General features: G+C 58.2%; 1 protein-coding gene across 3 annotated transcripts; it reads right to left on the bottom strand.

Moving 5' to 3' along the window:
* Positions 1–281: 281 nt before the first annotated feature.
* Positions 282–11,406, bottom strand: KHK (ketohexokinase). 3 transcript variants are annotated; one of them, XM_036335097.1, is made up of 8 exons: positions 11,275–11,406; positions 7,534–7,650; positions 4,915–5,049; positions 3,143–3,215; positions 2,339–2,485; positions 908–996; positions 652–809; positions 282–566 (listed from the first exon to the last, which is right to left on the bottom strand). In XM_036335097.1, the coding sequence occupies exons 1-8, from the start codon at positions 11,364–11,366 to the stop codon at positions 481–483; spliced, it is 897 nt and encodes a 298-aa protein (XP_036190990.1). In that variant the 5' UTR covers positions 11,367–11,406; the 3' UTR covers positions 282–480. The 3 variants fall into 3 exon arrangements, with proteins under 3 accessions (XP_036190990.1, XP_036190991.1, XP_036190992.1); XM_036335098.1 differs by lacking the exon at positions 4,915–5,049 and adding an exon at positions 5,237–5,371; XM_036335099.1 differs by lacking the exon at positions 4,915–5,049.
* Positions 11,407–11,625: the final 219 nt, after the last annotated feature.

The following is an 11,625-nucleotide window of genomic DNA, read 5'->3' on the forward strand; positions in this document are numbered from 1 at the left end:
GAGCAGCGTTTCTCGTGATTTGTGGTTATTGGGAAGGTTCCCTGAGCCAGCGGTGGGCAGCGGGGTGTCCTCCGCAGCCAGGAAGGCTCCCTGTGACGACGGATCCCTGAACCCGGCCTCCAGCACGGGCACAGCTGGCAGCAAGCCTGGAATCGCCTGCTGCTCTGGCCCAGCAGCCCCTCCTCCGGGCCTGGGTGGGGAGGCGGACTGGGAGGATGTGGGCAAGCCCCAGCCAGAGGAGCTTGGAGGGCAAGGACAGACAGACTGCCAGAAGGAGCGGGCACGGGGAAGGAGATTTATTTGCTCTGTGGCTCCGCGGTGTTTGACACCAGGACCCAGGTGCAGGTGGAGCCCTTCCACGGCCAGCGTCTGCCCAGGAGCAGGGCCGCCCTGATGCCAGGCTGGACGGAGGGGAGAAGGCAGCAGCCGGTGCCACTGGCCCCCGGGGGGGTGTGAGCTGCTGCCTGCTGCCATAGGGCATCACACGATGCCATCGTAGCCCTGCAGGCCGCACTTCTTGCCGGCCACCTGGCAGCCAAACCGCAGCGCCTCCTGCATGCTCTTTCCTGGAGGGAGGGACAAGCCGCTGGATCAGCCAGGCCGTGGGGCAGGGCCCGGCCCCAGCCTGGTGCCCGCCGCTGAGGGACTCACCTTGAGACAGGCTGAAGATGACAGAGGCGTTGAAGGTGTCGCCGGCCCCCAGAGTATCCACCACGCGGGGCGGCGGGAAGGCATCCGAGTGGAGCAGCTGTCCGTCGGGGCCCAGGGCGTCGGCGCCCTTCTCAGCCCAGGCACAGACCAGCGTAGCCCTGCCGGACCCTCAGCCTCAGTCCCTCTCCCCAGGGCAGACGCCGAGTCCAGGCTCACCCACTTCCCACACCCACCCTCCCTGGCTCGCCCGGCTCACCCTTTCCTCACACGGCTGTACAAGCCCCTCAGGGCCTCCACCGCTGACTGGAACCCCAAGTGTCTGGCCACGTCTTTGCTGACAAACACCTGTGCGCAGTGGGAGAGGCTGACGATCACCGTGACGCTAGTCCGAGCTCGGGCACTCCCCCCAGCAGCCTAGCACTGCCCCCCCATTATGACCCCGCTCCTCCCACGAGGCCACCCCAACCCCCAAAACAGCATGTCGCTGCCCCACAGGAACACATTTCCATGCTCAAGATATGCCAGGATACAGCTGTGACTCGGGACACACGCCCTGGTCTGTTTGTTCTAAGATCCATGAATTTCCGCCCAATTGGAAACCCAAGCGAGCCTGGAGCGCCATCTTGGGGTGGAACCTACCACTGCCAACTGAAACCAACTCTCCAGGTCAGTTTTGTTTGGGGTTTGTTTTTCTCATACAACTATGCCCTCTGGGTCTGCTTTCTTCATCTTAAAAACAAAGGGGTAGGGCCTCGGAAGTTGCCTCACACCAACCACACCAACCACAGAGCTATCAGGGACCTTAGAGACCTCACACCAACCACAATTAGAATTGCCACCCTGGCCAGTGTGGCTCAGTGGCTAGAGCATCGGCCCGTGGACTGGAGGGTTCTGGGTTCAATTCTAGTCACGGGCACATGCCTAAGTTGCAGGCTCGGTCCCCGAGTGCAGGAGGCAGCCGATCAATGATTCTCTCATCATTGATGTTTCTATCTCTCTCTCCCTCTCCCTTCCTCTCTCAAATCAATAAGAATATATTTTTTACAAAATTGCCAGAGACAGTTTTGGTAAAAAATACTTCAGCCCAAGCCCCACCCCGACCCATCAAATAACCCACAGGGGTGGGGCTCAGGCATCCACATCTCTTAACCTGCAGCCAGGGTTGACGACTAACCAGCTCCCACAGTGATGCTAAGATTGTCAACCCGATCCCATTTACACCCGCCCGGCTCAAATCCATGTGCGCAAGGCCCCTGCCCATCCTCCCTCACCCAGGAGTGGCCCCCACAGCCTGTCACCCTCCCCAGAGTTGGAGGACACCTCGGAAAACAGTCCTCTCCCTCCTTTGAAGAGAAAAAGTCCGAGGAGGCCGGGGAGGAGATGCTTCCACACAAGCTCGCCCTGTGGCTGGCTGCCTTCGCCCTGCCCATGCCATTCGGCCCCCTCGTACCTACGCACCCCCCGGGGGTAGAGCTTTCCTGGGCTACTGCCGAGGCCTGCACCAGAGCCCACAGCTGGGGACCGGAGCCGAAAGCTGGGGACCGGCCTCTGCTCTGCCCCCTCCTGCCAACACCAGCGGGCCATGAGGACCTAGCTGCTCCAGGCACGTAGGCAGGACAAGGCAATTCTCCGGCTCCTCTTAAGAACCAGGTTGGCTGGATGCGGCCAGAAGCGGCCTGGGACTCACCACGTCTCCGTAGCCAAACAGCTGGAACAGCTCCTCCCGGGGCTTCTCCACCTCCACGGACACCCGGACCTTCTGCCCCGGAGGCTGCCTGGCATTGTGCTGCTCTATCCGCTGCAGCATCTTCACCTGCTCCGACGCGTTCCGGCCCTGGAGCAGAGCAGGGCCGCTCAGGACCGCCGGGCACTGCCCAGCCACTCCGGCTCGCTCGTCCCTTCCTGCTGAAACTCTGGGTGAGGGGGCAGGGTGGCTGGGGAACCCCATTCTCAATCTAAAGATCTCAGAGCTATCGCGGACCTTAGAGGCCTGACCAACCAGTCCTTCCGTTTCATAGATGAAGAGACTAGAGAATAAAAGAGACTGTCCTAAGGACCGACAGGAAGTTAGTGATGGCAAGGATGAGAACTCGGGGCTTCATGGGGTTTCCTCCCCGCCAGACTCCATCCAAAACCTCTCCTGCAATGAAGACTCTAGTTCCCTGTATGTGGGAGGGAGGTATGGCTCAGGCCTCCTTCAGCCAGGCTCCTGCCAGTGTGGGCCGGCCTGTAGCACAGAGCACGGGCTTTGCCTGGGGCCAGCATCCTGCTTCTGGTGCCTACATCCTACTGTGTGGTCTTAAGTCACCCAATCTTTGTGGGCTTTAGTTTTCTGCCTAAAAACATAAGGTAGGATGGAAAGGGGATGGGGGTCAGATTCATTCATCTCTAAGGCACGTCATGGCTCAAAGAAACCAAGAAGGAGGCAAAACACGAGGAGGGGTGGCAGGCTGAGCCCTTTGAGACACGGGGGGGGGGGGGCAGAGCTTGCCTCAATGTGGATCCACTTGAACCGAGTCAGATCCACCTTCTCAAAGTCCGCAGCAGAGACATCTGGCAGGTTCCTGCGTCACGAGATGGAAAGGACAGAGAAGACGTGGCATCGTGAGAGGCTGGCCAGGGCCAGGAGTCCCGCAGGCTGCTGGCGTCCTCATGCCTGGCCCTGACGGACGCAGGGCAGGAAGCTGGATCTACAGCACAGGCTTGAGGCTCAGCCCCGGGACAGACCCCGTCCCAAGCTAAACTGACAGCACTCCTCGCCCCACTTGGCTCCATCCAGACGACTGGGGGCAGTCTGCTAGGGCGCCCCTTCCTGTGTTGGGGGCTGTGATGTGATGTGAGGGCAAACTCAACCGAAGTATGTGTCAAGGAGCCAGTTGTGTGTGCCTTGGAGACCACATCTCCCAGAATGCCCTAAGAGCACCAAGAACTACAATTCCCAGGACCCGCCCCCCCCCCCCCCCCCCCCTTGCTAGCCACACACATAGCTCCCAGCATGCAGTGCCCTGGGAAACTACAAAGGCCATGGCTCCTCTGCTGGGAGCTCACTTCTGGCACCACTGCAGTGACAGCACCACGGCCTGGAGTTTGGCGGCCCCGTGTCACAACCGTGTGGTTAAGCTTAGTGCTCGAGGATGCGTTTGTATTTGACTAATTGCGGTGTGGACACCCCCCAAGGCTCTGCCTTGACCTCCTTGGCCAGAGGCCTACACACAGCCCATGTCCTCTCTGCATCCTGAGCCGAAGCCTCCATCCACTTCACTAGCTGTGGCACCTGCACCTCCCCGGGAAATGGGCCCCAACCCCCGGCCTCACAGGCCTCTGCAGGTGGCTGCAGGTAACAGAGTGTGGCTATGCCTGGACTGAGGCCAGCAGGCAACAAACACTTCTCTCGGAGCTCTCCGCCTCCCTTCCTGGGAACACCCATGTTGTGTCCTTGATGAGAGTTGCTACAGACGGATGCTTGATGGGCAGATGACTAGGACTGCCCCATGTGAATGTTGCCACTAGCATGTATGCCCCCCACTCATTCACTGGGACGCACAGAGCCCAGGGACCCTGGCCACAAAGCTTGTCCTAGGATGACTGTCTCTCTAGATGCAGTGGTCGCGCTGGGCAGTAGGGAGGGAGGGCTTGAGCCCCAGGGCAGCTGAGTTTAGGCCATCTCAGCCCTAACATAGTTCCTGGCACATATTATGTGCCCAGTAAACGAACCCTCTGAGATCCTCAGTTTTTAGCACATCAATGGCTGCGAATGGTGTGTGCATGTGGGCTGGCTTCATGATGTGGCACCTTGGCAGGGCCTCCTCTTTTCTGAACACCCAAACCCCAGCTCCTTGGTGCCAGGCTGCAGGCCGGCAACTCTGAGGCTGACCCTGGAAATCCCCCCGGGTCCCCCCAGGGCTTAAGATGGTTTGAATCACATTTCCCATCCCTCCACCCCCAGAAAAATTTCCCGGCTCCCAAACGCGGGCTGCTGATTGAGTAATGATGGAGGAATCACATCACAAATTACATCTGGTGCATTTTGCCTGCCCGTCCTTGGTATTGACCAAGGCCAGGCTGCCGAGCAGAGCAAAGCCCACCCCTTCCCACCTCACATCTCCCCTCATTGAAAACCATTCAGAAATCACTGAGCAGTTGGGCATAGGGACAATTTCTGGTACAAAGAGAGGCCACAGAGGGTGGGCCATTGGGATGCCCGTGGCGGCGAGGGAGAGAGCTGATTGGTGGGTGTGGCAGGGCGAGGCCAAGGGGCCTTACGTGTCATAGAGCACAATGGTGCGTGAGCCATTGGAGTTGTTGACGATGCAGCAAGAGCATGGGGTCTCCCCCCGGCTCTGCCAGGCCACCTGAGACACGTCCACACCCCGCTGCCTGAAGTCAGTCACCAGGAAACTTGGGATGGAGCCCGAGCCAAGGGAAGGGCAAGGAGACACAAATTAGAGCCTCTGAGTGCCCGGACCTTCCACGGGGGTGGGAGGTGCTGGAGCACGCGGGTGCTGAGGGCCCTGCAAGAGAAGGCCCTGTTCTGCGAGTTCAGCGATGGCGGCGGCAGCTGGCGAGGCGCAGACGGTGTACAAACCTGCAGGCATGTAGGATCGTGCGGCTGCCACTGGCCTCGTTAACGATGACGGTGGAGATGGGGACGGAGCCTGTGGTCTGAAAGACCGTGTAGTGTAGGTCCACGGAATAGCGACGGAGGTCATTCAGGACAAAACTGCCGGCGGAGGAACCCGGGGGAGGTGCAGTTGACAAGGTTTGGGGGCCCGGAGGTCGCTGGCAGGGCCGCGAGGACCCAGGGTGCAAGCAGAGGGGGCCAGGAGGGAACTAGAGATGGCCGGCTGTGGCTGTGCAGGGAGGCAGGAGAGGCAGGAATGCAGAGGCTGGAGCTCAGTGAGAAACACACTAAGGGACATTCTCTCAGGTCCCGACTCGCGCTGGAAAGGACCTGCTTCATTCATAACGTTCCCGGGAAGACCTGGGGCCTACAGCATTGCCCTGTCTGCAGCAGGCAGGGGAGGGCACCGTGGCCCGCGTCACGCGAGGCCCAGGCAGAATTAATCATTACCAAGGTGACACTTTGCCCCCAGCCGCCCTCTGCACTGGTCCCCAGGGCTCTCCTCTCTCTGAAGTCCCTTCCAGTCCTACAGGGAGTCCTCGCATTCTACACCCGCCTCCATGATGCCCGGCCAGGAAGCTGGGGCTTGGGGAGCTGCTCACTGCCCTCGCCTCTGGCAGCCAAGCCCACCCGCCCGGGCAGTGAGCTGGCTCCCAGTGCCTGCTGGCCCTCCCTATGGGCCTGCTACAGGACTCTTACCCAGAATCCCCTCCCATCAGAGTGAGTCGGGCAGGGGCAGCCCCCCAGGAAGACTGCACCTCCCGGGCCCTCTCTGAGAACGCAGTCCTGTGCCCAGGACCTGGCACGTACGCCAGTCTTCCAGCTGTCATCCTGGCTTTTCTCACTGAGGCTGGGCCCCATTTCTGGCAGCACCAAAGCTGGACAACACAGGTGTGTGTAAAGGTGGCCAGACAATAATGCTGGGGAAAAGGAAGGCAGCGGGAAGAGAGGGAGAGCAAATCTGAGATGGACGCTCTCCGTTAAGAGAAGCCACAGGGGCTGGGCAGGGCTGGAGAGGACAGGACACTGTGGGCACCACTCGTTCAGAGGGTCGCCAGGAGCTGGAGCCGACTCAATGGCATGTAATTCACACAGCAGGTCAGGACACCGGTCCTTGTCTCAGACCCCAAGGACCCTTAAAATAGTAGCTTTTCCACAGCCTAGAAAATATGGTCTGGTTTGCCAAATAACGTTTGGTACCCAGTGCCTGGCACATGGTAGGTGCTCACTGAATGTTTGTGGGGCACCCGGGGAGAATTGGGAATGGCCGCCATCGGCACGATTGCTACACAAAGGTGGGTCCACTGCTCTAAGCAGAGCCGGTCCTGCCTCTAACTAGGGGGAGGCAGCTGCTGAAGAGGGTTAATGAGTGCCCAGCTGTTGGCCCTGGGTCCCTCGGTCCCACCTCACAGGGCAGGCTCTCGCCCCAATTTGCTTCGTGCCAGTTCATCAAGGAAAGGAATCTGGCTGTGGCTCAGGGGGCTGGGCACTGGCAGCAGGTCCTCCTAAACCACGGTTCAAAGGGCTGGGCTTCACAGGCCAGCAGCCCGGAGCCTGCCCCGTGCCCGCAGTGGGCAAAGTGTGGGCCTCGCCTCCTGATAAACGCCTGCTGAGTCGGCAGTGCCAGGGGTCAAAGGACGCTTGGTCCCTGTGGCAGCCAGCACGGAGAGCGCGTGGGCCTCTTACGGACCACACACAGCCTCACGGCGCTGAGCCCGGAGGCCTGGGTCTGGCCCAGCTTTAACAGGCGGCGTCAGGATCTCCTGGGCCGGGGTGCTCCTGCTGCTTCAGGGAACAATGGGGACATGAGCACTGGTCCCGCCCCCTCAACTGGGAAAGAAACTGTAAGCCTGGACCCTTGGACCATGGATGATGGACACCCTGAGGGAAGATGGGAACAGCAGGTCCCTAACAGCTTTCTGCCTCAAGCACAGCCAGGGTGAGGGATTTAAGAAGGGCAAAGTCGCACCACCGCAGTCTGTTGGAAGCAAGGAAGGAGAAGGTGGGGAAGCTGAAGCAGACTCCAGCGACGGGCGCAGGAACCAGGCTGTGGAAACGAAACCTTTACCAGGAGCAGCGTTAACATCTGAGCAGCAGACAAGCCACACTAGGGCGGCTCCGGGATGCCGGTACTCCATCCGTGCCCTCCCACCCGTTCCTGGTGGCCACAGACCACTTCTTATAGCCCACCCGTCCAGGATTAAGACTGCGTCTCCCTTCCCCTCTGTGGGCAGGCCTCCCCTGCTCCCTCCTCAACTCACTCAGCAACATGGCCGGGCGCCAGTGAACCCATGAAGGCACAGGGGGCTCCTAGCAGGGAGAGGACGGTGCAGGAGTTGGATGCATTGCCTCCACGCTGCCATCTCTGGGACAAGCACCTGTAAAACACAAGGAGGGTCCCTGCAACTTCAGCAGGCTCATCCTGGGGCGACCAGGGTTGACCACAGTGCCCTGGGTCAGGCTCGCAGGATGTAATCGCTAGGAGAGCTCCCCCAGAGAGCACCCAGGCCAGGCCCTGCCCGGGTAGCTCAGTTGGTTAGAGCATCATCTCGATGCACCAAGGCTGTGGGTTCGATCCCTGGCCAGGGCAATTAATTTCCATCTTCCACCTATTCTTATGACATGAGGAAACCACTCACGCAGGTCCATTACAATGTGAGGGTTCCACTTCCTCTGGGTTAGCTCCTCCCCAATCATAATGGCCCATCTCTCCCCCGGGGACAGCTGCTGTACCGTCCGCCTCCCCTTAAGAGCTGGATAACTCCGAGTGCCACTTCCCAAAGGTATTCCGTTTACTGCCTGCTCCTGTGAGAGTAGAGCCGCTTCCATACTAACTCAGGTTGAATGAAGACAGGAAGTAACCTGGACATGGTGAGCATATAAGAGGAGGAGAGCTAACTGTTAACAAGTTAAAAAGATTATCGGGTGAAGACCAGTTATTCCTCCATTATTTTTGTTTTGTTTTCCTTTTTCCAGCTTTACTGAAATGTCGCTGACATTTAACATTTTGTAAGTTTAAGCAGCACGATGTGACTTGATATACACACATATTGCGAAATGATTACCACAAATGAGGTTAGTTGACACATTCACCACCTCACGTAGTTACCTTTTTTTTTTCTCCATCTTTACTGAAAGTCTAACAAGAGGAAACTACCTCAAAATACACCTGTATAACTTCACTGGCATCACCAAGAACAAACACGGTAACATGCAGAATAGTCAAAAAGCTTTCATGGTTTCTCATTTGTGCTCCAGTGACACTGGGAGGTACCCAGCTATTTCTATTCTCCCAGACCCAGAAGAAGAAGAACTGTGAACCACGTCCCAAAGCATCACCCGTGAAGGGAAACGAATGCAGCAGAATTTATAGACAAAGGTCTATTTGTACACAGACGTCACCCTGAACTTCCCTTCCGCCTTGGGAAAAGGAGGCCATGATCGCATTAGGAAGAAGGAGGCTGATTTGGAAAGGGTCACAGCTTTCTCAAGCTGTGGCCTTCAGAGAAACGTTCAAGCAGAGAAGAGAGGAGCCGAGGGGAATCCGATTTGCTCAAAATCACACCAAGTTACTCCTGACTCCCAACCACGGCAATGCGCTCCGTATTTTTAAATGAAGAGCAGTTAGGCCCCATCTTGGAGGAGTTTTCAGAGGAAGACGATACAGTTCTACTCTGTGGACACCCTTCAAAGTCACACCGACACCCACCCTCACGTTCAGAAAGGATCTGCTGACCAGGAGGATGCTCGCTCTCTGGAAGGCTCTTCTCGGCCTGGCCTCGGCGAGGCAGGGCCATTGCTCAGGGGCTGGCCGAGTCCCGGGTGGCAGCTCCCGAGAGTCCCCCGCTGCCCATGGAGCACAGAGAGCCTGGGACAGGTGGGGGAGGATGGGATCCCCACCCCGGCTTGCTCATTTGGGAGGCACAACAGAGTGGACGAGCTGGGCTGGGTGGGATGGGAGCACAGGACAGAGGCCCTGAGCTCAACCCAAGTGCTCTGCGGGGCAGCAGAGCCAAGGGTGTGCGGGGGAGGGAGGTACACCCTAAAGCGCAAGGGGCATGGAGAGCAGGGACAGGTCTCCAGAGAGGCCCTCACTTATTCCTGCCTCCGGAACCAGCCCCAGTCCGGGGGGTGGGGGGGGCAGGTCTCCCCCCCAGCCACCTCCGGAGGCAGGCACACCCTGTGCCTCTCTCCCACGGCCCCTGCACCCCTGGCAAGAGGCTCTAACCCCTGGCAAACAGAGCAGCCACAGCAAAGGGTCAGCTCCGGCGGGACAGGGAGCACAAGCAATGACTGCAGGACGAGGGCTGGAGCACTAGACTCGGGGTCAGGAGGTGTGGGTTGCGGCTGCCGCTCTGCCGCCCATTGAGCACACGGCCTCACAACAATCACCTAATTCCTCCACATCTACCAAGAAAGGACTTGGCCGGTCTTTCCACACGTCCCCTGGGCTGCTGTGATCCAACAGGGCTGGATGGACCCAAAGCCCGAGGAACGCCTGGCCTTGCCGCTCACTTAGCCTCAAGGCAATCCGACGGGCGTGTCTCGCCGGCCCAGCCTTGGACTGGCCTTTTATCCAGTTGTGGCCGAGACAACGGATGGCCAAGGAGCAGTTCTTCCCAGGATCCCAAGCACTGGGCTGCCCCAAGAGGAAGCCCTGCCCTCCGCCCACAGAACACTTTCTTGGGATTGCAGTGTAACTCCTTATCAAGAGTAAATATAAGAGCCCTGGCCGGTGTGGCTCAGTGGATAGAGCGTCGGCCTGCGGACTGAAGGGTCCCAGGTTCAATTCCAGCCAAGGGCATGTACCTTGGTTGCGGGCACATCCCTAGTAGGGGGTGTGCAGGAGGCAGCTGATTGATGTTTCTCTCTCATCGATGTTTCTAACTCTCTGTAAAAAATCAATAAAATATATGTTAAAAAAAAGAGTAAATATAAGAACCACCAATGTGTCCTCCTTATCAAGAGTAAATATAAGAACCAACAATGACTCTTGGACTTCCACCAGACCAGCGAGGAGGATGTTTCCCACTGACTTCTGTAAAAGGGACTTCTGGTAAACTCCTTTCGGAATGTAACACCGGGGAAGGGCCTGTCCTGGCACATGAACCAATCCATCCATAACCCACGGCACCTCCAACGGTCCCTCCAGGGCCAGCAAGCCCTGAGCTATAGTGAAGCTCAAATACTTGAAGTGTTCCTGACCAGTCTCACTAACCATACAAATTGTAAGCTCCCTCAATTTCTTTAAAGAAATGGACGATAGAGGAGTGAAGGCGGGGGATAGCGGCGTTGGAGGGGGTCAATAGGGGGGAGGGGACATATGTAATACTTTCAACAATAAAGAGTTATTTTTAAAAAAGAAATAGATGAGCCCTAACCGGTTTGGCTCAGTGGATAGAGCGTCGGCCTGCGGACTGAAAGGTCCCAGGTTCGATTCCCGCCAAGGGCATGTACCTTGGTTGCGGGCACATCCCCAGTAGGAGGTGTGCAGGAGGCAGCTGATCAATGTTTCTTTCTCATCGATGTTTCTAACTATCCCTCTCCCTTCCTCTCTGTGAAAAATCAATTCAAAAAAAGAGAAATAGATGCGATATATATGTGGTAACTAAATTAGAAGTAAATGCTAGTGAGAGGCAAGGGCATAGATATTGTTAAAATAAATAATAATAATAAAAACTGGCCCTGCACCGGACTAGCTGCGTGCCCTTGGATTGGACAAATCACTTCCTCTCAGGGTCTCTACTTGCTTGTGGGTAAAACGGGGATAATCATGCCCGAAAGTCCCAGGGTTGAAATGGGAATCGGTGAACACACTGCTATCTGAAGCCTGGGTCTCGTTACTAAAGGACTCAATTCTTTCCCCAGGTCCCGGACAGAGGGCGTGGGGGTCCCGCTTCTGAGGCTGGACTCTCACAGCCCCAGCCCTGTAGTCTGGGCCTCGGGGCACCAACGCGGGGCTGCGGCGGCCCCTGGGATCTCAGGGGCCCGAGCGCCCCTACCTGCTGTCCGTGTCCTCCTCCGGATACTTGTCCACCACATTGATGATGTCCAGCACCACCAGCCCCACGCACAGGATCTGCTTCTCTCCCATGAGGCCGCTCCCGCAGCTTTCCGCCCGCCGGGGTGCAGCGGCTCGTCCGGGGCGCGGGGTTTTATGCCGTAGGATCGTGTCCCCGCTCCCCGAGGCTGCCTGGCTCCTCCTCCGCGTCCCGAGCTCCGCCTCCAGGGAGCCTTGCTCCCCCCGCCCACCGACCCAAGCGGTCCAGGGAGCGCCGACTCCGCGGTCTCGGTCCCCGGCCTCGCCTTAGCAGGCGGCGTGGCCCTGCAGATGGCAACACCTCTCCCTGCTC

Source organism: Myotis myotis, unplaced genomic scaffold (genome assembly GCF_014108235.1).
Source record: "Myotis myotis isolate mMyoMyo1 unplaced genomic scaffold, mMyoMyo1.p scaffold_m19_p_14, whole genome shotgun sequence".
Taxonomy (NCBI): Eukaryota; Metazoa; Chordata; class Mammalia; order Chiroptera; family Vespertilionidae; genus Myotis; species Myotis myotis.

Bases quoted from the DNA above. Each gene is read 5' to 3' on its own strand.
- KHK (XM_036335097.1), bottom strand. From the start codon at position 11,366: ATGGGAGAGAAGCAGATCCTGTGCGTGGGGCTGGTGGTGCTGGACATC. The intron at 3,216-4,914 runs GTAAGGCCCCTT...CTCGTGACGCAG, and splicing joins ACCATTGTGCTCTATGACAC to GAACCTGCCAGATGTCTCTG. The intron at 810-907 runs GTGAGCCGGGCG...AGGGTCCGGCAG, and splicing joins TACAGCCGTGTGAGGAAAGG to GGCTACGCTGGTCTGTGCCT.